Here is a 25608-nt window from a genome sequence, read left to right as displayed (position 1 = left end):
TAATTATCCCAAATTTCTAGAAAATTACATGAAAGGGCAAATCTGTCATTTAGCACTATGTGTTAGCCAGAAATGCTTCCTCACATCAATTATCGATGCAAGGGTGCATTTTGTGCTACAATATAATGAGAAAAACACAAGTGTTGCAAGCAACAGTCTATAACACGCATATTACAAAATTCCTAAAATGGCGTCAATTACATCGGTGTAGTGTAAATTTCACCCAGGTCTAATAATAGCCTTGACCTCAGTGGCGCAACATAGGCCCCCGTAGCCCCACGGGGCGAGGGGGCTTCCTCACCACAATAACCTGGCCTGAAAGCTCCTTACTGAGTCCGGCGGTTGGCCCCCTTCATGTAGTTTGCAAGGGGTCCCCCCTCAGGTTTCGTTATGCTAATGCTTGACCTCCTTCTCATCACAGAGACATGGTCGAAGAGTCCCACCTCAGTATTCAAAAACACTGTGTTCTAAACCGCATGACAACCAGCCCAACAGACAAAAGTAAACAAAGGAAGAGGAGCTGTTATACAGATGAAGAAAACAGCATAGCTGGACTATCTCCCCTTAGCTCCTCACAATAGAGCATAGGTCTTCTCATAAAGGCTTTGCCTCTCCTCACTGACAAAATCCTAACATGCTACCACCCAGTGTTTGGAAAATGTATGTGCTGGGGGTTTGTGGCTGCAAGTGCACCTGGTCTTAGATGCTATCTGTTGACTGTTTACTGCTGCCATAAGCATTCCTGCTCCCCCTCCCTATTGGCTGACCAAGTCGTTATCCATCTGCCCTTGTTTGCTGATAGCTATTTGTAAACTTGTTCCTTCCTTTTCTGTCCACATGCTTACATTCCAGAAAAAGAGTATTTAAAGACGATGGTTTGTGAGTTCAGGGTACTTCCTCCTGCAACACTTGAGAGTGTTGTGTGGACATGGTCCCCCTCATGAGTGATTAATCAACTTGTTATTTTATTTCAACTCCAGTGCCGATCTCTTTTTGTTAGTCTTTGGAACCTGTGGATCAGAGGATGATCCTACACCAGTGTGTTCACTTTGGGTACATTTCCACAAATGCTTGAAATAGTCTAACCACTGGCAATCACTGAAGGAAGCATTCAAAGCCATTGTTGTTTTGCCCACCGTGCCAACTCTGTTTGGACCCAGTCATATGCAAATCAGCCAATAGGAACAGTCCAGCCAAACCACCAGGCCAGGCTCTCCCTGAACCAGAACAGAAGTAACAAAGACCAGTTTGGGCTTGATTTTACTAAGAATTGTTTGAAGTGACTCCCTGAGTTTAGCTTTGGGTGGTGTCTTCCTCTGGGACCGGTTGGGGAAGAGTCATTCGAACAGAGAGGGGGGAGGGGTGTGAGCCCTGCAACCACACACTCCTTATTGTCTGCATGTACACACTTGTGAGTAGTCTTTAACATAACGATATGTCCATGGCAATGTGTTCTTGTGTATTGTAATCGGTGCCGATGTAAAGCCCTCGCATATATTCGGGTCGAGTTTGCGCGATATAAAATATATATAAATACACACACACACAGCAGCAAAGTGCTTCACAGCACTTCAGAGGCCGCTCGCTGCTGGGGGCGGGTGGGGGAGGGGTGCTAGCCCTACAACCACCCACTCCTTATTTACTGTGAAAGGAACACAGTAGGGGTCGGGTGCATGTGTATGCATACCCACCTGAATCTACACACTTGTGAGTAGTCAATAACAAAACTAAATGTCCATGTCAATGTGTTCTTGTATATCGTAATCGGTGCTAATGTAAAGCGCTCGCACATATTCGGGTCAAGTTTGCGCTATATAAAGTATATATAAATACACAATCACAGCAGCAAAGTACTTCACAGCAGTTCAGAGGCAGCTCACTGCTAGGGGAGTGGCGGTGGGGCACGAGCCCTGCAACCACACACTCCTCATTGTCTGAGAAAGGAACACAGTACGGGCGTGTGCATGTGTATTCATACCCACCTGAATCTACAAACTTGTGAGTAGTCTGTAAAATAACGATATGTCCATGCCAATGTGTTCTTTTATATCGTAATCGGTGCTAATGTAAAGCGCTCGCATATATTCGGTTCAAGTTTGCGTAATATAAAATATATATAAATACACACACACAGCAGCAAAGTCCTTCACAGCAATTCAGAGGCAGCTCACTGCTAGGGGAGTGGGGGTGGGGTGCGAGCCCTGAAACCACACACTCCTCATTGTCTGTGAAAGGAACACAGTAGGGGCATGTGCATGGATGTGCGTACCCGCCTGCGTGTACGCACTTGTGAGTAGTCGCTAACATAAAGATATGTCCATGTCAATGTGTTCCTATATATCGTAACCAGTGCTAATGTAAAGCGCTAGCATATATTCGGGTTGAGTTTGAGTAATATAAAATATATATAAATACTCACACACAGCAGCAAAGTACTTCACAGCAATTCAGAGGCTGCTCACCGCTAGGGGTGGGGGGAGGGGTTCGAGCCCTGCAACCACACACTCATTATTGTCTGTGAAAGGAACACAGTAGGGGAGTGTGCATGTGTGTACGTACCTGCCTACGTGTACACACTTGTGAGTAGTCTCTAACATAACGATATGTCCATGTCAATGTGTTCTTGTATATCTTAATCAGTGCTAATGTAAAGCGCTCGCAAATAGCGGACGCGCGCAAAGATTGCAGCAAACAAAGTAAGTCTGAAATCCGAAGGAAGACATTATTTTTAAATCACCGCTTGTTCTAGGCTCATTTAAATCACTCAGCACTGAATATTTTAAACACTTGTTCTCACCCCGGTCCACCACAGGCTTAACTGCCTGATTGTTGTGAAGGGTGACTTGTAAATCAAACCCTTTGCCTGCCTGACTACCGGTGGGACGTGTAGAGGCGGAGCTCGGACAGTCACGTGACCTAGAGCCCCATCCTCTACATCAAGCCGATGCCTGCTGTCCCGCGCAGAGGACGCGCGCTATGATTGCAGCGAACATAGTAAGTCTGAAATCCAAAGGAAGACATTGTTTTTAAATTGCCGCTTGTTCTAGGCTCATTTAAATCACTCAGCACTGAATATTTTAAACACTTGTACTCACCCCGGTCCACCGCAGGCTTAACCGCCTGATTGTGTGGAGGGTGACTTGTAAATCCAACCCCTTGCCTGCCTGACTAACGGTGGGATGTGTAGATGCGGAGCTCGGATGGTCACATGACCTAGAGCCCCGTCCTCTACATTAAGCCGATGCCTGCTGTCCCGCGCAGCGGACGCGCGCTAAGATTGCAGCGAACATAGTAAGTTTGAAATCTAAAGTAAGACATTGTTTTTAAATCGCCGCTTGTTCTAGGCTCATTTAAATCACTCAGCACTGAATATTTTAAACACTTGTACTCACCCCGGTCCACCGCAGGCTTAACCGCCTGATTGTTGTGGAGGGTGACTTGTAAATCGAACCCCTTGCCTGCCTGACTACCGGTGGGATGTGTAGAGCCGGAGCTCGGACGGTCACGTGACCTAGAGCCCTGTTCTCTACATTAAGCCGATGCCTGCTGGTCCGCGCAGCAGACGCGCGCAGTGGACGCGCGCAGTGGGCACGTCGCTGGTACACCGAAGGCAAGCCTGTCTGCGTCTGTCCGCGGCCAACCGGGGCCAGGGGCCACGACCCCTGCTCCTTTTTCTACCCTAGTCAGAAGATACAGCTCTGACTCACTGCACAAACTCAGAGGAAAAGTCCCACTACCCTGTCCTACTATCTGCAATCCACCAGACCAGAACTTAACATGCCCTCATTGCGGATTCCAGCCATCCCCCGTCCTCCCAACTAAAACTGCACAGCGAAGTATCCTCCTTCTAAACTGTAAATCCCTCCGCAAACACACCACTGAGATCTCACTGTTACTAGAAGAACATATCCCCGACGCCCTGTTTTTAATCGAAACTTGGCTCCATCTCGAGTCAGACCCCGACATCGTCCAGGCCTTACACAAAGGATACCAAATTGTGCGTGAAGACCGTACAACTGGAAGAGGAGGCGGCTTAGCTATCATCTATAAAAAATGCCATAGCTGCCGCAGCTCCTCGCACCCAATGTCCAACTGCGAAAGCCTTTCATTCACCCTAGATTTCTCCCCCACGAGCACTCTGTCAGGGATACTTATATACCGTCCACCTGGGACTCAAGGACAGGTCCTAAATTCCCTGCCATCCACCATAGCTAACCTAATTTGTAGCTCATCTAACTTCACTCTCCTAGGAGATTTTAACATTCGCTTTGACAACCCATCAGACAACAATGCCTTAGAAATAATTTCCAGTCTTGCTGCACTACAGCAAAAACAATTAGTGATAAAACCCACCCATTGTAAGGGTCATCTCCTAGACCCCATTTTCACCAACTGTGTTGGTCTTTTAGCGGGAAAGCCTTTGCCTCTGCCATGGGCGGACCATTTTCTAATCCCTGCCTCCTGAGGAGTCCCAGCTCCCCATCAAGCATCCAATATAGCTACTCAGAAGGAACGCAATTGGTCCAAACTCCCCCAAGTAGAATGGACAGTAGCTTTAGACTCCTTCAGACCATCCTTCAATGCGGATCCCTCCACAGCTAATGAGAACTTCAACAAGTGGATTTTAAATTCTTTAGACTCCGTTCTCCCCATTACAGTGACAGAACCAAAGCGTACTACTAAGAGCGCCCCCTGGTACTCCCAGGACTTATGAGAATAGAAACACCAATGTAAAAAACTAGAGAGAAACTGGCACCTAGATTACTCCCTCCCCAGGAAAACTGTGTACAGAGCCGCGATAAAAACCTATAAAAATGAAATTATAACAGCGCAAGCAGCTTTCTACGAGAGCAGGATCAATGCAGCTGCCTCCAAACCCAAAGAAATCTATAAAATCACAAAATCCCTTCTCAAACTCACTGAAAAACCTCAAATCCCACTCAATCCCCAAACCCGCTGTAACGACCTGGAAGAATTCTTCCATAATAAAATACAAACAATCTATACCTCCTTCCCCCACACTCAAGCCCCAACTCCACTAACCACTCCTTCTGACCCACAACCCCACATTCCAGTGACACTCGCCAACTTTCCCCTACTTGACCCACTCTCTCTACAATCCATCATGCTCCTAGTAAAATCCGGATCTCCCAATGACCCAGCGCCACCACGCTCTCTGCTGGCAGTCACTGCGCACATTCTTCCCATCATCTTAAAAATACTCAACACCTCACTAGCCACCGGAATTGTCCCAATTTCCTTGGAAACAGGCCATGGTCAGAGCGCTCCTAAAGAAACCCAACCTTGACCCCAATATTCCAGGGAACTATCGACCTACATCCCTGCTGCCCTGGCTTAGCAAGATCTTGGAGAAACACGTCAACAAGACTCTGACGGAATTCCTAGAGACCCACCAGTTGCATGACCCTACTCAAACAGGTTTCCGATCCATGCACGGAACTGAGACTGCCCTTATCATTGTGATAGAAGAGGAAAGGAAGATCATGGATCAGGGAGGCACCGCAGCCATCAGCCTGCTGGACCTAAGTGCCGCTTTCGACACTGTAAACCACAGCATACTACTGCAACGACTCACCAACCTAGGAGTCTCATCAACAGCAATCTCATGGTTTGAATCCTTCTTGAAGGAGCGATCCTTCCAAGTTTTCGAGGGTGACACTGCTTTCATTAGCAAACCCCTCAATTGTGGTGTACCGCAGGGCTCTTCCTTCAGCCCTACGCTCTTTAATGTTTACATGAGCCCCCTTGCTGAGATCGCCCGTCCCTTGGGATAAAAATAGTCACCTACGCGGACGATACTCAGCTAGTGGTGGCTCTGAGTCAGTCTCATCCAGCCCCCAACAATCTCAGGGACTGCCTGGAAGTAGTGACCTCCTGGATGACATCTTCCTGCCTCAAATTAAATGGAGACAAAACCGAGCTAATGCTACTAGGTCACCGCCCGAATCCCAAAATCGACCACCTCTGGCCCACCTGCCTGCCTGCCTTGGATCCCCCCCCCGCGCCCAAGGACACAATCAAGATCGTTGGCATCTGGCTGGACGAGTCCCTCAATTTCAACCACCAAGCAGCAAAACTATCAGCCACCTGCCTTGGTCTACTCAGACTCACCCGAAAAATCACTCCCATCCTACCCTTTAATGCCAGACGGATCATGATCCAAGGTTTAATCCTGTCACGTTTGGATTTTGGAAATGCCCTCTACCTAGGGGCCCCACAGTCCACCTTGAACAAGCTGCAGGTTATTCAGAACTGTGCGGCACGTACCCTGCTCCAGATCCCACGCCGTACCCCAGTCAAAACAAAACTCAGGAAGCTCCATTGGCTCCCCGTTAGGGACAGAATCGCATTTAAGGTCCTGTGCATCGCACATCGAGCCTTCTGGAAATTAGGCGCTACTATTAATCACACATTGGTCACTCCCTACCAACCAAACAGGCAGCTTAGATCAACCTTCTCATACCTTCTCACAGTACCCAGAATCAAGAAGGTCAGGTTTGGTGGACACTCCTTCTCCCACAAAGCAGCCAAACTCTGGAATTCCTTACCCCCCACCTGCGTGCGGAACCCAACTTGCTGTCCTTCAGGAAAAAGGTTAAAACTCAGCTGTTTAACGACTAGAATAGGCTCACTCTGCCTTCTCACACGCGTTTGACCGCAGCACTAGGATGCCTCAGGGTAGCTACCGTGGTTTACAAATGCTCTTTTCATTTCATTTCATTTCATATTCGGGTCGAGTTTGCGCTATATAAAATATATATAAATGCACACACAGCAGCAAAGGGCTTCCAGCACTTCAGAGGCCGCTCACTGCTAGTGGAGTGGGGGGAGGGGTGCGAGCCCTGCAACTACACACTCCTTATTGTCTGTGAAAGGAACACAGTAAGGGCGGGTGCATGTGTATGCATACCCACCTGCATCTACACACTTGTGAGTAGTCAATAACATAACAACATGTCCATGTCAATGTGTTCTTGTATATCGTAACCGGTGCTAATGTAAAGCGTTTGCATATATTCGGGTCGTGTTTGCGCTATATAAACTATATGTAAGTACACACGCAAATCAGCAAAGTACTTCATAGCACTTCAGAGGCAGCTTACTGTTGGGGGGTGGAGGGAGGGGTCCGAGCCCTGTGACCAAACACTCCTTATTGTCTGAGAAAGGAACACAGTAGGGGTGTGTGCATGTGTGTACGTACCCACCTGCATGTACACACTTGTGAGTAGTCATTAACAGAACGATATATCCATGGTAATGTGTTCTGGTATATCGTTATCATAATGTAAAGCGCTTGCATATATTCGGGTCGAGTTTGCGCTATATAAAATATATATAAATACACACACAGCAGCAAAGTGCTTCACAGCACTTCAGAGGCTGCTCGCTGCTGGGGGTGGGGTAGGGGGAGGGGTGCTAGCCCTGCAACCACCCACTCCTTATTTACTGTGAAAGGAACACAATAGGGGCGGGTTCATGTGTATGCATACCCAACTGAATCTACACACTTGTGAATAGTCAATAACATAACAACATGTCCATGTCAATGTGTTCTTGTATATCATAACTGGTGCTAATGTAAAGCGCTTGCATATATTCGGGTCGTGTTCCCGCTATATAAACTATATCTAAGTACACACACACAGCAGCAAAGTACTTCATAGCACTTCAGAGGCAGCTTACTGCTGGGGGGTGGCGGAGGGGTGCGAGCCCTGCAAACAAACACTTCTTATTGTCTGTGATAGGAACACAGAAGGGGTGTGTGCATGTGTGTACGTACCCACCTGAATCTACACACTTGTGAGTAGTCATTAACAGAACGATATATCCATGGTAATGTGTTCTTGTATATCGTTATCAGTGATAATGTAAAGCGCTTGCATATATTCAGGTCTAGTTCGCGCTATATAAAATATATATAAACACACACACAGCAGCAAAGTGCTTCACAGCACTTCAGAGGCCGCTCACTGCTCGGGGGTGGTGGGAGGGGTGAGAGCCCTGCAACCACACACTCCTTATTGTCTGTGAAAGGAACACAGCAGGGGCCTGTGCATATGTAAGAGTACCCGCCTGCGTGTAAAAACTTGTGAGTAGTCGTTAACATAACAATATGTCCATGACAATTTGTTTTTGTATATCGTTATCGGTGCTAAAGTAAAGCGCTCGCATATTTTTGGGTTGAGTTCACGCTATTTAAAATATATAAATACACACACACAGCAGCAAAGTACTTCATAGCACTTCAGAGGCAGCTTACTGCTGGGGGTGGCGGAGGGGTGCGAGCCCTGCAACCAAACACTCCTAATTGTCTGTGAAAGGAACACAGTAGGGGTGTGTGCATGTGTGTAGGTACCCGCCTGCATGTACACACTTGTGAGTAGTCATTAACAGAACGATATATCCATGGTAATGTGTTCTTGTATATCGTTATCAGTGCTAATGTAAAGTGCTTGCATATATTCGGGTCTAGTTCGCGCTATATAAAATATATATAAACACACACACAGCAGCAAAGTGCTTCACAGCACTTCAGAGGCCGCTCACAGCTCGGGGGTGGTGGGAGGGGTGAGAGACCTGCAACGACACACTTATTGTCTGTAAAAGGAACACAGTAGGGGTGTGTGAATGTGTGTGCGTACCCGCCTTGTGTACACACTTGTGAGTAGTCATTAACATAACAATATGTCCATGCCAATGTGTTCTTGTATATCGTAATTGTTGCTAATGTAAAGCAATAGCAGATATTCGGGTCCATTAAGATTGAAGAGGAATTAATTCCCCAACTTAAAACCTGCAACAGGGCGTGTTTGTAGACATGTCATCTGAGGCCCGCCCCCTTCCTTCCCCACTGTGCAAACGCGCCCCCTTGCCAGTTGCAAGTTTGGAAATTAATTCCCCTTCAAAACTGAGGGTCCCTGAGTGCCAAAAAAGCCCACCAGGTACATCCAGTATACGCCAGTAAGCTGCGTTGCAGAGAGGTTTTCAGAGGCTACTCCCATTTTTACACCTCTCTGCAACGCAGCTCTGTGGCACTTACTGGAGGTACCTAGTGGGCTATTTTCATCCTAGGGACCCTCAGGATGCAATGGGACTGAATTTCCCAAATTAAAACTGCCACATGGCGCTTGTACACAATGGTGAAGGGAGGGGACAGGGCCTGAGGTGACGTGTGCAAGCACCTCCTGTGGTGTGTTTTAAGTTGGGGAAATAATTCCCCTTCAATCCTGAGGGCCTCTGGAGGCCAACTAGCCCACCATGTACTTCCAGTAAGCCCCACTGCGCTGCGTTGGAGGGAGGTGGTCTATGTCATGCCACTTTTTACACCTCTCTGCAACGGCGCTTACTGGAGGTACCTAGTGCGCTACTTTGACACAATGGACTCTCAGGATTCAAAGGGGCTTAATCTCCCAACTTATAACGGCCACAGGGTGTGTTCAAACAGTGGAGAAGGGAGTGGACGAGCCTGAGGTGACGTGTATAAACACGCCCTGTGGCGCATTTTAAGTTGGGGAAATATTTCCCCTTCAATCCTGAGGGCATCTGGGGGCCAACCAGCCCACCAGGTGCTTCCAGTAAGCGCCATTGCACTGCGTTGCAGAGAGGTAGTCCAGGCCATGCCCCTTTTTACACCTCTCTGCAACAGCACTTACTGGAGGTACCTAGTGGGCTGGTTTGACCCTAGGGACTCTCTGGATTCAAGAGGACTTTATCCCCAAATTCAAATTTGCACACATGTCACCTCAGGCCCCCCTCCCTTCACCAGCGTGCTAATGCACCCCGTGGCGCGTTTTAAGAGGTTGTTTTAATCCCACTGCCCTATTATATACCAGGGGCTTACAGAGGAAGTCATGCTAATCACAGGGGGACCCCAACGCATAGTGTTCCATAGTGTATGTAGGTGTTTTAACTGTATTCTAAGTGTCTTTTAACATAGCACTGGCTCTAGGACTGGTTAGTCAGTTACCACCTGTACCCGTCTGAAAAATTGAGGGTACAGGATGATTTTGCAACAAGGCTTCTTTCTGCTCCTCTGTTTGTTCTTTCTGCACATTTTCCTTCTTCCTGCACTTTTTTCGTCTTTGAGGACTTCTGTTGCTTCTTTCTGCATTTCTTTTTTTTGTGTGCGTTTTTTCTTCTTTCTTCACATGTCCTACCTCTGTAGGCATAATTAGAAACTAGCAATTAAAAAAACTTTGAAATTAACTTAAAAAACCATAGGTTTCAGTCACGTTATTGTTAGGAATTAGCATTTAAAAAACCTTAGAAATTCTCTGAAAAAAACATAGGTTTCAAGGGCGTTATAGTTAGCGGGACATTTCACTCGTACAAAACCATAGAAATTCCCCCGTTATAGTTATTTCAGCTAACTATAACTTGCGCGCCGGCAATGCACTGCTGATGATGTCACATATTACATCACTCATGACATGGTCATGACATGGACATGGACATGGTCACAGGGGAATTTCTATGGTTTTGTACGAGTGAAATGTCCAGCTAACTATAACGATTTGGATGTTATGCGGCACCGCCTGAGCCGCGAGGAGAGCACCGCTGCGCCCAGCAGTCCCGCTGTTCATCAACCGATGTGGCAGCTTTGGGAGACAGGCATTGCCAGTGGACGAAGTTAAGAGCTTTGAAAGGCGTTTGTGATCCCTCCAACCCACTGTGGATGAATTTTGAAAATATTGAATAAACACACGGTAACTCACAGAAGTAATAAAGGAACACTACAGAGACCATGAGGCCACGGGGGTGGCCACGCCCACAAGGGCGGGATGTCGAGAACCTTATGTATTCTTCCGAAAATGTCCGTTGTGGTTTATTCGGCATCGAGTCGTTTGCCCATGAAGAAGTGCTGGTGATAGCATGAAACGCATTGGGCTTGACTTTATTTGAGCAAGGACACTCTGCTTTTCAATTGCTGTTTCCTCCATTAAAGTGAAGAGCTGATTATACTTACCTGTCGTTGGCCCTTCTCTCAACAGGCAGATCTTTCGATTTGGATATATATATATTCACTGAAAAAACCATAGGTTATAGACCATATATAGTTAGGAATTAGCATTTACAAAACCTTGAAAATTCACTGAAAAAACCATAGGTTATAGACCATATATAGTTAGGAATTAGCATTTAAGAAACTTTTTTTTACTCACACAAAACCATTGAAATTCCATATATAGTTAGTTGCACTAACTATATATCGCGCACCCGCAATCCACTGCTGATGATGTCACATATTACATCATTCATGACATGGTCAGTGACATCACTGATGACATCACTGATGACATCTCAAATGACATCACTGATTTACTCAAAATTCACAGGAGCACATATCTTGAGACCTAGCAAAGGCACATCGGGCAAACAATATCTACAATTTTGCCAAGTTTCGTGGAAATCCATTCAGCCGTTCGAGCTAAAAGTGAGTCCAACCGCCCTATGGAAAAATGAATGGGAAAAACACGTTTTGGGATCCCCCTTTTTTCTCGACCCCCCTTGACAAAACCCCCCCAAATTTTCAGGGGCTGCTCAGAAACAAAATGTTCCATTTTCCCGAAAATTTCATCCAATTCCGTCCACAAACGCCAAGTATTAGACATAGAATTTTCAAAAATCCCATAGAGAAAAAATCCTAACTATATATACCTACTGGCGACCGCCAGTAGGTAATATATATATATTATATATATATATATATAATATATATATATATATTGATGCCAATCCCGCTTTACACAGTGAAAAAACAGGCGCTGACTCCGTGGGTGATCATTCAAGGATAACTATTTATTCTTCTGTGATAAACGACGTGTTTCGGCGGACGAGTTCGCCTTGCTCACAACATCGCTGCTTATTACAGTACAGTAAATTATGGAGACGAAAAAGGTGTAAACGAATCCTAATTGCCATGGTAACCAACTTGACGACAATAGTAATGAAAAAAATACATACATACAGCCAGGAAAAGCAAGTCATGGTGAGTTTTTGCAATGCTGCTTCTCGTCTACATTGCATCGTTAGACGAAACAACAATCCCTAAAATAATAGGTATTCATGTAATCACATTTGTTAAATGAGGTACAAATTTGAAAACGTTTAAAAAACATTTGTGATAAATCAAAAACAAGTGTTACAAAAATTTCTAGGAAACAATAAAGTGTATTAATGTTTCAACATGTGCCTACTAGGTAGTATATATAGGTAATATTTCACTAACGTATGTATGTGTGTGATCCTACGAGCTCAGGCGTTAATTATATCTAAGTAGGAAGGTTATCCTGAGTGTTGATGGCTAGTTCTTTGTGGCGTACCGCTAGAGGGATTAAGCCAAAGTGGGCAGTGGGATTTGCAGTCTTGTGCGCTGTATTTTTTCAAAACAAGCTCGCAGGTCTCTCTGCCGCTTTTCGGCGGCGGGCTCAAGCGAGGTAGCGATCCACCTTTAAATCTACAGATACTTTGTATTCATTCACAAAATAGTCTTGAGCCCAAATCCATAAAGAGTGATTTATTTACGAACAAATGGCAAACAAACGCCTGATGCGTTTCGGTGCAGCCGCAACTTGGTCACGGGCCAAAGACAGATTGTGCATTGTGAAAACATATATTGCTCATACACAGTAATCAATGTAGGACTACCTGTCCCAAACCATGATGAAAATGTTTTTGTGAAATTTATACTTATAGCTGGAAATGAGTGGAGGTGTAATAAAACAGAACAGAATAAAATGTTACGTCTGCGCTGACATTTTCATCGCCTACAAAAAATATAGAAACAATGCAATCACAATCATGTGTGTGGATTAAAAACACAAACATTGGCTTCTGATATATACATAATAACATTCTACAACTAGACAGAAAAAGTATCGTTCAAATTCATAAAACAGCAATTAGCCTAAATGGACTGACAACTCTTCATCTTTGTTCAATCCTAAGGGATGCCAGTACCATATTTGATAATCATTTGGGACTCCAACCGTCTCAATTCCCTTATTCTGAATATGTTTTATGAATTTGAAACATACCTTTTCTGTTTTTCGATTTTTTGTAGGAGACGAGAATGTCAGCACATCATGTTGAAGAATTGCAAAAGAGTTTTTTGATATTGCTGTTAAAATGATAGAGCTCTTTATTGAAAATGATGTTTTTTGTGATCTGCAGAAATCGCCCATTAGGCATGAGTGGGCAAGAGGTGGAAAGTTGAAGTGGTGAAATGTAACAGAATCAAACTATATCCTCGTAGTGAAGGGCACACAGGGGCAAGATACATAACGCTCTAGGAATGGTTTCCTTTATTGTGACAGTGCCCATATAGGCAAAATTGTAGACTGGTGTAACATTTTATTCTGTTCTGTTTTATTATACCTGCACTCATTTCAAGGTATAAATATACATTTCACAAAAATATTTTAAACATTGAGAATTCAATGTATAATGGCTTGATATCATGTGGTTGTTAAAGGAAGTAGGTATATGAAATTTACCACTTCAAAATGGATGCCATTTTTGCTTGCCTTTCATCATGGTTTAGGACGGGTAGTCCTACATTGATTACTGTGTATGAGCACTATATGTTTTCAAAATGCACAATCCGTCTTTGACCCGTGACCAAGGTGCGGCTTCACCGAAAAGTGTTGGGCATTTGTTTGCCATTTGTTTGTAAATAAATCACGCTTAATGGATTTGGGCTCAAGGCTATTTTGTGAATGAATACAAAGGGGCCCATTACGATGTTGGGCGGATTGCCCCCACCAGGCTGGTGGTAGCCACCGCCAGCCTGGTGGGGGCAATCCGCCCGACATCCACACTCATTTTCCCCCCGCCATATTAGTATAGCGGGGGGGACCTTGGCGGACGAAAAGACCGCCCGCCGCTTTTCCGCCCCGGTCGCCTTGCGGCCGGGGCGGAAAACAAATAATATGGTGGTGGTGTCTATTAGACATCGCCAGCCATATTAGGATGAGTAATTGTGGATGCCTTTCCGTGGCGGCAATGCCGCCACGGAAAGGCATGCGGAGAATCCCTGCGGGGGCCCTTTGCGGGCCCCCAGGGACTCAGGAGGGTTGGGGGGTGCACATGGGGGTACCATAAGTTTCCATGCACAGCATGGCAGGCACCGTGCGGTGCCTGCCATGCTGTGCATGGAAGTGCACAGCATGTTTTTCTTCCATTGTGGTGTGCGGTGCTGAGTGCACCGCCCGACACAATGGTAGGAATGCGGGATGCTCCCACCACTGTGGTGGGCGCATCCTAATGCTGGTGACGGGACCCCCGCCCTTAAGGCGGGCGTCCCTATTACCACGAGGATGGTGCTGAAAAGCATTTAATAGAATTTGCAGACCAAGAACTGTCCTTGCTAGTAATACAGCATCGTCTGCATAGAGCAGAACTGGTATACCCCGCTTCTCAATATAGGGGTAGTCTGCTTTAGTTGCCACCAGGATGCTTTAGAAATCATTAATGTAAAAGTTCAATAAAACGGTGCCATTATACAACCCTGACGTACACCTTTCTTAATAGGGAAGTCCTGAGTAACCTCCAGCTCCTTAGTGTACCTAACATTAGCCCGCGACGATGAGTGCAAATCTCTCAGAAAATTTACAAGTCCCACATCAACCCCCCCTTGCCTCCATGGACTGCCATATTTTAGTTCTATTAACACAATCAAATGCAGAAGACAAGTCCATGAAGGCAAGGTGAATTGTACCGGGATGCACTACCGTATATTTATTAAGGATTAAATATAAGTTAAGACACTGAGCGGTGGTTGAACACCCTGGGCGAAACCCATACTGACAGTCAGATAGGATCCCACTGTTATCTGTCTAGTCAGTTAGTCTTTTTAAAACAACCCGTCCCACCACCTTTACTATCGAATCAATAAGGGAAATTGGTCGGTAACAACACGGGCTATTTCTATCCCCCTTATTTTATACTGGCACTATTGTTGAACATGCCCAAGATTCTGGACACCCCTCTTTGATAGCAGCATTAAAAACAGACTCTAAAATGGGTGCCCAAAACTTGGGATCAGATTTAAATAAATCAGGGGGAATTCCATCAGGCCCATGTGCCTTATTGGAAGTTAAACCTGTAATTCCATCTCGTTTTGGGTAAACATAATAGCTGGATCATTATCATGTCTATGTGTCCCATTAGTATGCATAAGTGGGCTATCAAACATTGTTTTAAAGTAAAGAACACAATCCCCTTCACTTATATGTGCCACCAAAACATCCCCTCCGTCTGATTGAAACAAAGGCCTGTTTACAGCTTGCTAAAACCTTGAGCTGTTTTTTAGTGTGCTAGACTCTATCAGCTCCTTCCAGGCTTCATCTTTCATAATATCCCTACGATTAGCAAGGGTCAGCTTGAAATCTTTTCTACTTGATTTCTTGGGTTAGTTGTCAGCACTTCTCTCAGACGTTTGGCTGCTTTAGTGCAATTAGTGTCGAACCACCTCGGTCCCTGATTGGCTCTATTTCCTGCCTTTGTTGTCAGCATTTCCCCAATTTTTTAAATCATAACAGCGAAAGCCGCTAGGATACTACCAGAGTCAACTCCTTCTGTTATGCAGGTGGCTATTTCCCCCAAACAATATAAATATATTGGGTGAGATTTGAGACCACCTTAACCTGCGCTTACCATCTGTGGTCCTCAGGGAACCTACTACAGGATCACTGTGTGCAATTTCCAATAAGGGGTCAACTATATGAACTGATATCGGATTATGATCGCTATATTCATTGACACGTATGGTAAATCCACTTAGGGCTGATTCTAGGGATGCCGAGAATAATATATAGTCAATAAAAGTTCCACTTCCCCTCCCTTTAAATGTTGGTATAATACATTTTGACATGGGACTTGTTAAGAACATAGCAATTCCCATATCATTTTCAATCAGCATGTTATTAAGATGTTCCCCTTGGGTCGTATGTTCGAAATGGAATCCCGATATTAGGGGGCAGCTTAAATCAGCAATGCTAGTGGTAGTAGCATTTCCACAGGGATGTATATTAAAATCTCCCGAGATTATCATTCTGTGAAGATTATTGCCCATATGTTCTCTTATAAAATCGTCCAGGACAATAATGTTACTCTCATCAGAAGAGATAGCTGGGGAATTATAAACATTTAATAAACTGCCCCCTGCTTAGAGTTAATGCCAGAATGCCTGGATGTGAATGGGAAATCATCCTGACCTGGCACTTAATGCCTTCAGAGATGTATGTTACTTGTCCCCCCCCTTGGCCTGCCACTTGCCGCGTGGATAGCCGGGACAAAGTAAGCCTTATATCCATCTAGATGGAAATTACAATTGGTTGCCCATGTTTCCTGTAGGCTAATTATCCTAAACTGTTTCACAAAGGCTAGCCAGATAGGGTTGTTACATTTATTGGCGAGCCCCGAGATATTCCATGATAAAAAATTATTGATGGGGGTCGTCTGTGCGACACTGGGCAATGGCGTATTTAAAGTTACAGGAGGGTTCACTGTGTCTAAACTCCTTTCCACCTGCACCCGTAGTCAATCGCAGTTTTCAAGCCCACATAAGGGAGAGAATCTATTACCCAGTTCTAATGGCTGGTGAAATCTATCCTCTCCCATACTGGGATAGAGTCAGGGAAAATGCTGTTGATTCCTACTCGATGTTGTGCATAAAAGTAGCCCAGAGGTAGGATTTTTATATTGGAGCCATTTCTCAGAGGACGGTTTTGTGACTCAGTCAGAATTGTTTCCGCCGTCTGGGGGTTATTAAAATTAACAATAATATAGTCACCATTGCACATTTTTGTTCGATTACCAATCCATTTAACCCTACGAGACATTATTAAATGCCTAAAGACATCCTGGCCCCGATAAAGGTTGTTAGAAAACCACTGATTACGTTTACTCTTCCGTTGATCATAATTCTCTTTAGCCTGTTCCTTAAGTTGGGGAACATTCCCTAATATTACTGTATACTGGGAAGATTCTTGGGGTAGATCAACTATCTGTGGTTCCTGGTGGTGGTGCTCGCTATCAAACCCCTCTCTACTTCTCACGGGATTGTCATTGCTACTAGGATGCTTTCAAGTGTCAGTTACATCCGGAGATGTGCTGCATTCGGCGGATGAGCTAACAAATCTTACAGGTTGGACTGGAGCCCCTTTAGCTTCCCTAGATCTTATGGGTCGCTCTCCCATTTGTTTCTCATTGGGGTCCCTAGCTATACCATTCACTGTTATTGCTGGCTCACTGGTGGTTATTGTATCTGAGCTAGGGTTAATATAACGCCCAACTGTAACCTCCAGTTATGTTAGCCTATCTTCAATATTACTAAGTTTCTTGTGGATTGGATCCAATAATTTTGATAACATTAATTCTAATTTCGTCAAATGAGACGTGTCCGCTTGTCCCATAGATAGTCCATCCGGCAACGTCTGGGACCAGGATAAAATAGGGTCTGCCTCATCAGTATCTGGCATATGAGCTTGTGGACGGGTCCCTTCTATAGATCCCTGTGCCCCAATTTTCTTAGTTCCCCTTTGGCCCTTGCTATTCGGAATATTCGCTCTTACAGATTTGGGTTTAGACTGATTCCCCCTCGTGGTCATTTTTGTTATCACTACCATTGGTTAAATAGATACGGTGGTATCCACATTTAAAGATGTCTGAGGTAGAGATAAAGTGTCTGTGGGATCCTCCTCGATAGTAATGCGCGAGGTGTTAGGCAATGCGGGGGTTAAGGAGAGCCTATCTATTGAGCATTGCAAATCCAAAGATAGCCTTCATTCTGTTTCCTGTATTTCATTTGTAAGGACCGTGTTTGCCCTGGTGATGAAGGCATCTAATGTTCCCACCACCCTGTTTCCTAGGTTTGCTTTTGTCTTGCTCATTGTTATAGTATGAACACAATGAGCTCCTTACCAGGGTGTATAGATACAAGAATGTATATGGTCCCAGCGGAGGAAATAAAAACGAAAAAATACTAGATTAGAGCATATGCAGTATTTTTACAGTCGTATTTTTCAGTGCAGACGGACATTTCATAGCATTGAAAATGGAAATTAAAATTTCGTAAATAGTCATCACACCCCAACTCATTTGATGTCAATTCTAGTAACCATCATCACAGTAGCTGTATAGAATTAATTTGGGAGTATTGGCAAAAGCACATTACCTTGAGACTAAGGGCTTACTTATGATGTACACTATATCGGTCGGTAACCGTCCACCTTAGGTAGGTGGTTCTAAGCCGAAGAATTATAATGTGACCGCCCATAGGGCGATTGCAAACATGCATTTTAAAATGGAAGCTTATGCGGTGGACAGAAAAGGTTCACAACACAAGCTTCCACTGTGAAAAGGATGTTTTGAAACATCCATGCACTGTGTGGCAGGCATCTCATGGGACCGGGGGACACCATAGGTGTCCCCCTGGCCCCAAAGCCGAGGGCCAGGGGGAAAGGGGGCCCTGATAGGTGCCACCAAATTCACTTTCAACCGGGAAACAGCCTTTACAATGAGGATTCTACCACGTTGTACCCTTACCATGCATGTTTTTAGAACGCATACATTTTTACAATGTATGCCTTTACCATGCATTTAAGGTAAATTCAGGGGTTTGGGGTGCTTCTCCCCCCACAAATAAATCTGTGGTACAGTCATATGTTGTAAAAGCATAAGATTTTCAAAAAGGAGGGATATAAAATGCATAGTAAAGGAATGCAGAGTATTTCCCTGCGTTGCTCCATCATGCAACATTTTCCAACTGCCTTTTCGTGGCGGAGAGACCACCATGAAAGGGCAGGCAGAAAGTGCCACCATGATCCCCACGGCGGAGCCGAGCCTGGCTTTGCCATCATTAGAGGAATATTGTGCCTTTCGATGCACCAATGGGCTCCTTGAGCCTGTTGAAAGCACCATGGATGGTCCTTCCACCTGATGCTTCCACCCACTGCATCATAATGTGGTGGGTGGACCTCAGAAGCAGATGTCGGTGGGACCAACACCAAAGTGATGTTGGTGTCGGTCCCACCGACATCATAATCAGCCCCTAAGTTGAGAAACTGTACCCTTCACAATCATAGACAGAGCTGACATAGAAGACATTAAAACAGTCTATGACAAGAGGAAAATCTTGTCCTTATTAACTCCCTTGTTAACCATAAAGAAGTATTAAAGTCCTTCAACAACAAATCTAGAAGGTGGAAGGAGATTGAAGGGACCCTGGGATGGGTCCTCTAGGAGATATCACGTCAGACATGTTGTTTGCAACCAGTGTATGTGCTAGGGTTGCTTCTGATCAGGCCTTTGCTGTTCTTCTGTCCAACCATTACTGGTGGTCAATTTTAACTCATCCCAATTGGTTTGCCAACTATTACCTATTGCCATAACATCGCTTACCCAAATATTTGCCTTACCGTTGGGATATTTTTATAAACCCAATATACTGGGACCGTGAGGCCGACAACTCCCTGTATTGGATTCAGCTACCCATTTGCTTATTATTATATTTTTATATATTTGTATGACATGTTTTAATGTGAACTGCTTTCAGAGAAATACTCTCTCTGAAATATTTTGAAATAACCTGTGTATCTCACTTGTGAGAACCTTGATTTTTTAATAAAACACTGTGAACGTTACATTTTAGCTGACAAGTAGTTCAAGTAATACAATCATGAGATGTCCCGAGTGAATGGTATACGACTAGAATAGAATCCAGTGAATGTTATTGTCCTTGATTCAGTCCAGGGATAGCCTTTTTGACTTTGATTGTCTACAGTACCCTGTTCCCTGGAACACGTGGGGTCTTCTCTCTTCCCTTTCCCTAAAGAAAGAAAGTGCCAACTTCCTAAAAGTGACATTTTCAGACATGCAACTTATAATCCAAATTTGCCATGAGGGTTGATTTTAACTTGTGAATCCTGAGACACCAACAGTGAAATTTATATCTTTTGCCAAATGGAAATTACACTTATAAGATGTAACAAGGTGATGCCCAATGTTAACATATGGAAGATGTAGGTCTTGCAGTAGTGAGAAACGAAGGACATATAACACTTAAAGGTATAAGTCCCATTTTCTAAGTCTACTGCCTTCCTTAATGGTGACCTATATGAAATAAAAAGGAAGGTTTGGGCCTTTCAAATAGGTTAATTTGCCAAGTTGAAATGGCAGTTTAAAATGCACCCACAGGCCCTGCAACGGCAGGCCTGAGACTGAAGTTGGTGGCACAATCAGCAGGCCCACTAGTAGTATTTAAGTTACATGCCCTGGGCATATTGAGTGCACTTTTACTAGGGACTTATAAATAAATTACATGTGCTAATTGTGGAGATGCAAAAGTTACCATGTTAAGAGTACAGAACACATGCACTTTAGAACTGGTTAGCAGTGGTAAAGTGCCTAGAGTCATAAAGCCGGAAAAAATGAAATCAGCAAAACATGAGGCCAGAATGCAAAAAGCCACGGGAAACTACACCACGGATGCCAGGCCTAACAGCCACTTACTATGTGAAGGGACATTGAGAGACGTTCAGTGACAGACAATATCTCTAATGGCCATCCAGATGCCAAGTATAGGAATCCATGGCCAAATGTCTTTTTAGGCTTCAGGGTATGTAGTCCAAGAAGGCATATTTCTACTGTTTGCAACTGCCATCTTACCAATGTGCATTCTAGGTCTGATGATACTCTGAACTTTGGTAGTACCATGTAGGTGAGACTGAGCCATGGCTTCACCAGGAAGCAACAATCAAGTGAAGGGATCATTATCACATGTGCAATAGGGATCAATGTAGTATAAATGAGTGAAAAGATTGTTTACTGGAATTTGTATGTCTAGGTTGTACTTTAGTATTGCTAAACCAGGTGTAGGATGTACAGTGAATGCCAGGACCTTAAACATCCCATAAAAAAATTAGATTTGGGGGTTCCACAGCCTGTCATTCCTGTTGCTGTGCAGAATTCTACCTTTTACCCACAAGTGAAAAGATCACTATGAATATTTTTATAAGCTGGTAAGTCTGAGGCAGAATCAATTACATGTCAGGTCAAACCCAGTTACACGTCAGGTGAGCTGCTCCCTCCATAAATATGTGCCGATATCTACATGCTGTACTGTCCCCCTACCACCTTATGCAGAGCACTGCACTGGCAGCACCAGCATCTTGCCAGTCATACTGTTGGGAGACTATTTATGATGGTATTGCATCACCCCTTGTGCCACACAAGGTGGCACGAGGGTTACACAAAACCTAGAATGACATTTAAAAGGCCATGCAAGGCTACCTTGCATGGCTTGGGTAATGTGGAGTAACGTAAGCCAGTGCAAGTCACTGCCCTTGGTTACTTTGCCTCTGGAGGCATCCATGTATGGATGGAACATGGGTGCTCCCACAAAAACATCCGTGAATTTTTGCATGTTCCTTGATTTTATTTTATCACTATTTTATCACTATTTAATAATAGACCTGGGAAAATGCCATGCTTAACCAGGAGAGACATAACAAGGAGAAATATGCTTATTTCTCCTTGTTTCTTACTCTTTATATATGTGCTACATTAGGCAGCATACATAGAAGGAGAAACATGCCTCAGAGGATTGTTTATGTGCAGGAAGGTGACCCTCCCTGCACAAAAACAATCCTCCCTACTACGCAGCCACCATTGCACCATGAGCAAGGGTGATTGTATTCACAGAGAGCACAAATGCACCATATAATATTTTAATAGGGTGCATTACTGCCATCTCCTGTACACAGCTAATGGGCTTGCTGCATTGTTTTGTGTCAATATTTTATAAATATGCCTCTTGGTTTGTAGGTAGACTAGTAAGCCTCAGTTTTATGAAATAATGTTATTGAATGGCTCTGCTTGAAATTTAAAGCAAACAATATGAGCCCTGATTTTTCCCAGTATGTTGAAAATACCACCGTCAAAAAAACTGTGCACATGTCCTTGAGTGTGAAGCTGTTTTGTAAAAAAAGATGGTTAACCATGCTCCACTATCTTCCATCAAAGTTGTTTTAACTCAAAATGTGGATTTTTCTGTATTTTTAGGACATTCACTGATTTGTGAAATGTGTTCCAGTAGGAATTCAACAGAGTGCAAGGGTGAGATGAGGACCTGCGATTCTCACATAACCACCTGTGAACATTCAATAGCAGGATCAAACGGCTGTAAGTGTTTTACAATTTGCTTTCTTTGGAATTAGATTGTTACACATCCTGTTATGTCATATTCTTGTAAATCATTTTAACATCCTGCAATATTGGTAATGATGTTAATCAAACGGTGTGTCTTTAATATGCTACCTCCTGCACATATAGGAGTGCACATGATAAAATGTAGCCCTGTCTACCTGGCAGCTGTACGTGTGCTTTATATTTGTATAGCTATCACTAGCATACAGAGGTAACACTTTATCACAGCACACATAATTTGCACGTACTTAGTATGCACACATGCACCTGTTTGCATGTTTACAATTCTTAGCACCTTATTGCCAAAACTATTTCCTTTGACAGTGCGTGATATTTTTTATTTTTGCAACATCGCCCTTAGAAGTAGTTGTTGTGTCTCGAGTGATACACTCCCACAAGTGGATTTGTTCAGTGCCTTTTGCAAGTTTCATTCAAAATCAAAGTCACACAAAAACAAAATGATGTAAACACCAGGCCTGATTCACAAGGGTAACCTTACACTTTTTGATAAGTTTAATCAATCAATCAATCAATCAAAACATTTCCAGAGCGCACTACTCACCCGTGAGGGTCTCAAGGCGCTGAGGGAGGGGTGCTGCTACTGCTTGAACAGCCAGGTCTTGAGAAGTCACCTGAAGTTCAGCAGGTCCTGTGTCTGTCGCAGGAGGGTGAGGAGGGTGTTCCATGTCTTGGGGGTGAGGTGGATCTGCCGCTGGTGGTCGTTTGGTACATGCGTGGAACAGTGTCGAGGGTGAGGTCGGCAGAGCAAAGCTGGTGGTTGGCAGTGTAGAAGGTGAGTTGTTTGTTGAGGTATGTTGGTCTGGTGTCGTGGAGTGCTTTGTGTGCAAGGGAGAAGAGTTGAAGGTGACCCTCTTGTTGATGGGAAGCCAGTGCAAGTTTCTCAAGTGCGCAGTGATGTGGCTGTGGCAGGGGATGTCGAGGACGAGGCATGCGGAGGCATTCTGTATACGTTGAAGTGTTTTCTGGAGTTTGGCCATGGTTCCCGGCTAGAGGGTGTTACCATAGTCCAGCTTGCTGTTAAGGAGGGCCTGGGTGACCATCCTTCTGGTTCCAGTGGGGATCCATCTGTAGATTTTGCGAAGCATGCAGAGGGTGTGGTAGCAGAAGGAGGAGACGGCGTTGACTTGCTGGGTCATTGACAGTGATGAGTCCAGGATGAACGACAGGTTGTGTGCGTGGTTGGTGGGTTTCGGCGCAGGTCCCAGCGAGGCCTGTCACCAGGTTTCATCCCAGGCGGAGGAGACGGGTCCGAGGATGAGGACCTCCGTTTTGTCAGAGTTCAGTTTCATGCGACTGTTCTTCATCTATTCGGTGATGGCCTTCATTCCTTCGTGGAAGTTGGTTTTGGTGGTGGCGTGGTCCTTGGTAAGGTAGAGTATCATCTGGGTGTCATCTGCAAAAGAGATGATTTTGAGGTCCGTTTTGGTTTTCAGAAACTATTGGCCAGATTCACAAAGGTAAGCTTACACTTTTGTATTGGTTTATTTCTTTTGGTATTCACAAACTACAAATGAATAGTAAGTTTACATCTCCAGAGTCTACTTAGTCAAGGTGAAGAAATCTGCACATAAAAAGATAGGCTTGTCCTATCTTTTTCTGTGCTGAGTTCTCCACCTTGATTAACGAGACTCTGCAGTGGTAGTCTTACTATTCCTTAGTAGTACTCTACTTATAATTTCAGATAAAGAGCCCTATCTGATGAAAATATGTTGGTTCTATACCTTCTAATAGACAATAACGTTAGTAGGGCTACTAAACTCTCTACGCTGGCTTCGGTTTAAGTTCATGCTACATATACGCCTCACATGGTGTACAATCCTCTCCCTCCCTCCTTTGGGTTACAGTAGTCCAGGCGGTTGTTCCCTTGAATTTTCACAGCCAAAGCCACCTATAGTCTTCCCTCCAAATACAAAAGGAAAAATGCAGTGTGATCATACAAGTAAGATTCAACATAAAGCAAATATTTCTTAGCAGCCCTGCTAGAGATTGGGGAATGTTGCCCCATATAAGGCAATGATGACAGGATGGGTGTATGTAGTGGGGTTATTAGTCTAAAATGAATACTTGAGGAGGGTATCAGGTGGGAGCCCTTATTGTGTGGGAGTCTGCAGGGGCCTCCACAGCCCTTGGGACCACCACCTCCTCGGGCGATACTCATTTAAATACGGGGCACGTGGCCCCCTGCAGCCCTGGGCACCACCACCTCCATGGGGCGATACTCAGTTGAATGCAGGGGCATGCAACCCCCCCCCGCAGCCCCTGGGACACCACCTTCCTGGGGCTATGGTTATTAAATGCAGGGGCCCTGTGGCCTCCCTGCAGCACTGGGGCTCTGTTTAAATAAATGTAATTTGGGGGGCTCGTGCCCCAACATGGTCCAGGGACCACCACCTCCCCGGGGCACACATCAATTAATTGTGGGGTCCATTGCAGCCACCCAGAGAGGGAATCACTACCTCCCTGGGGCTTTAAACATGTTGGAGCCCTCCAAAGCCCTGGGGACTGCCACCCCCCAGGGCCGGCTCCAGCAATGTCCCGGGGTGCCCACCCCCAGGACATTGCAGTTTGCTATATGGGTGGCAGCAGCACTGCCCTTGCCATCCCATAGCAAACAGTGTACTCACTTGGAACAAATGAGAGCACTTTGCACGTGCTTGTTAAAATTGAGTATACTTTAGTTTTTACCCCAGGGAGCTTCATGTTAGCAGCTCCTTGGGGATAAAAATAAATGCCAGCCCCTGCAGAGGTCTGGAGCTGGCCTTCAGGCTCCCCCAAGATCCTCCCGTCCTAAAAATGAATTTTTAAAAATTGCCCAAGCCCCTGGGGATGGCATCCCTGGGGCTAAAAATGATGTGGGAGGGGGGCTGCTTGGCTTACTAGAGTTAACAGGAGAGCTAGTTGGCCCCCAGTGACCATCAAGAGGCAAAGCGACTTTATCCCCTAAGCAAGAGCACACAGGGAGGCATGTTTGCAGAGTGGTGGAGAAAGGGGGCATGGCCTGCATCCACCTCTCAGCAATCCCACTGTTTTGGGATTGCTGGAGATAACACGTAGGCTAGTTGACCCCTAAGGAACCGTAGCAGCAAATGGGTCTTCATCCCCCAAACAAGAGTGTGCCAGGAGGTGCGTTTGCAGAGTGGTGGGGAAAGGAGGTGAGGCCTGGTATCACAGATCAGGGTTTTAAATTGGAACTAATGGTGTGCTCACCTCTCTTGTTGATTTCTGTGCATCTCTTACCTGTTTCTGAATTTCTCTTCCTTCTTTCTGTACCTCAACTGCCTTTTTCTGCACCTCACTGTCTTCTTTTTGCAACTCACTTGCTTCTTTCTGCACTTCTCTTGCCTCTTTCTGTAAATC

The 25608-nt window shown here is 44.8% G+C and overlaps 1 protein-coding gene across 2 annotated transcripts in view; it reads left to right on the top strand.

Annotated features, from left to right (window-relative positions):
- Positions 1–25608, top strand: part of LOC144767731 (phospholipase A2 inhibitor and Ly6/PLAUR domain-containing protein-like) — a 229701-nt gene that overhangs the window by 23856 nt on the left and 180237 nt on the right. For both annotated transcript variants that reach the window (XM_078651117.1, XM_078651116.1), the window contains exon 2: positions 22087–22206. In XM_078651117.1, coding sequence (XP_078507243.1) covers positions 22087–22206 — 120 coding nt within the window. The remainder of the gene's footprint in view (positions 1–22086; positions 22207–25608) is intronic.

The sequence above is a fragment of the Lissotriton helveticus genome, chromosome 7 (assembly GCF_964261635.1).
Source record: "Lissotriton helveticus chromosome 7, aLisHel1.1, whole genome shotgun sequence".
Taxonomy (NCBI): Eukaryota; Metazoa; Chordata; class Amphibia; order Caudata; family Salamandridae; genus Lissotriton; species Lissotriton helveticus.
This window is presented reverse-complemented; position numbering and strand designations above follow the sequence as displayed.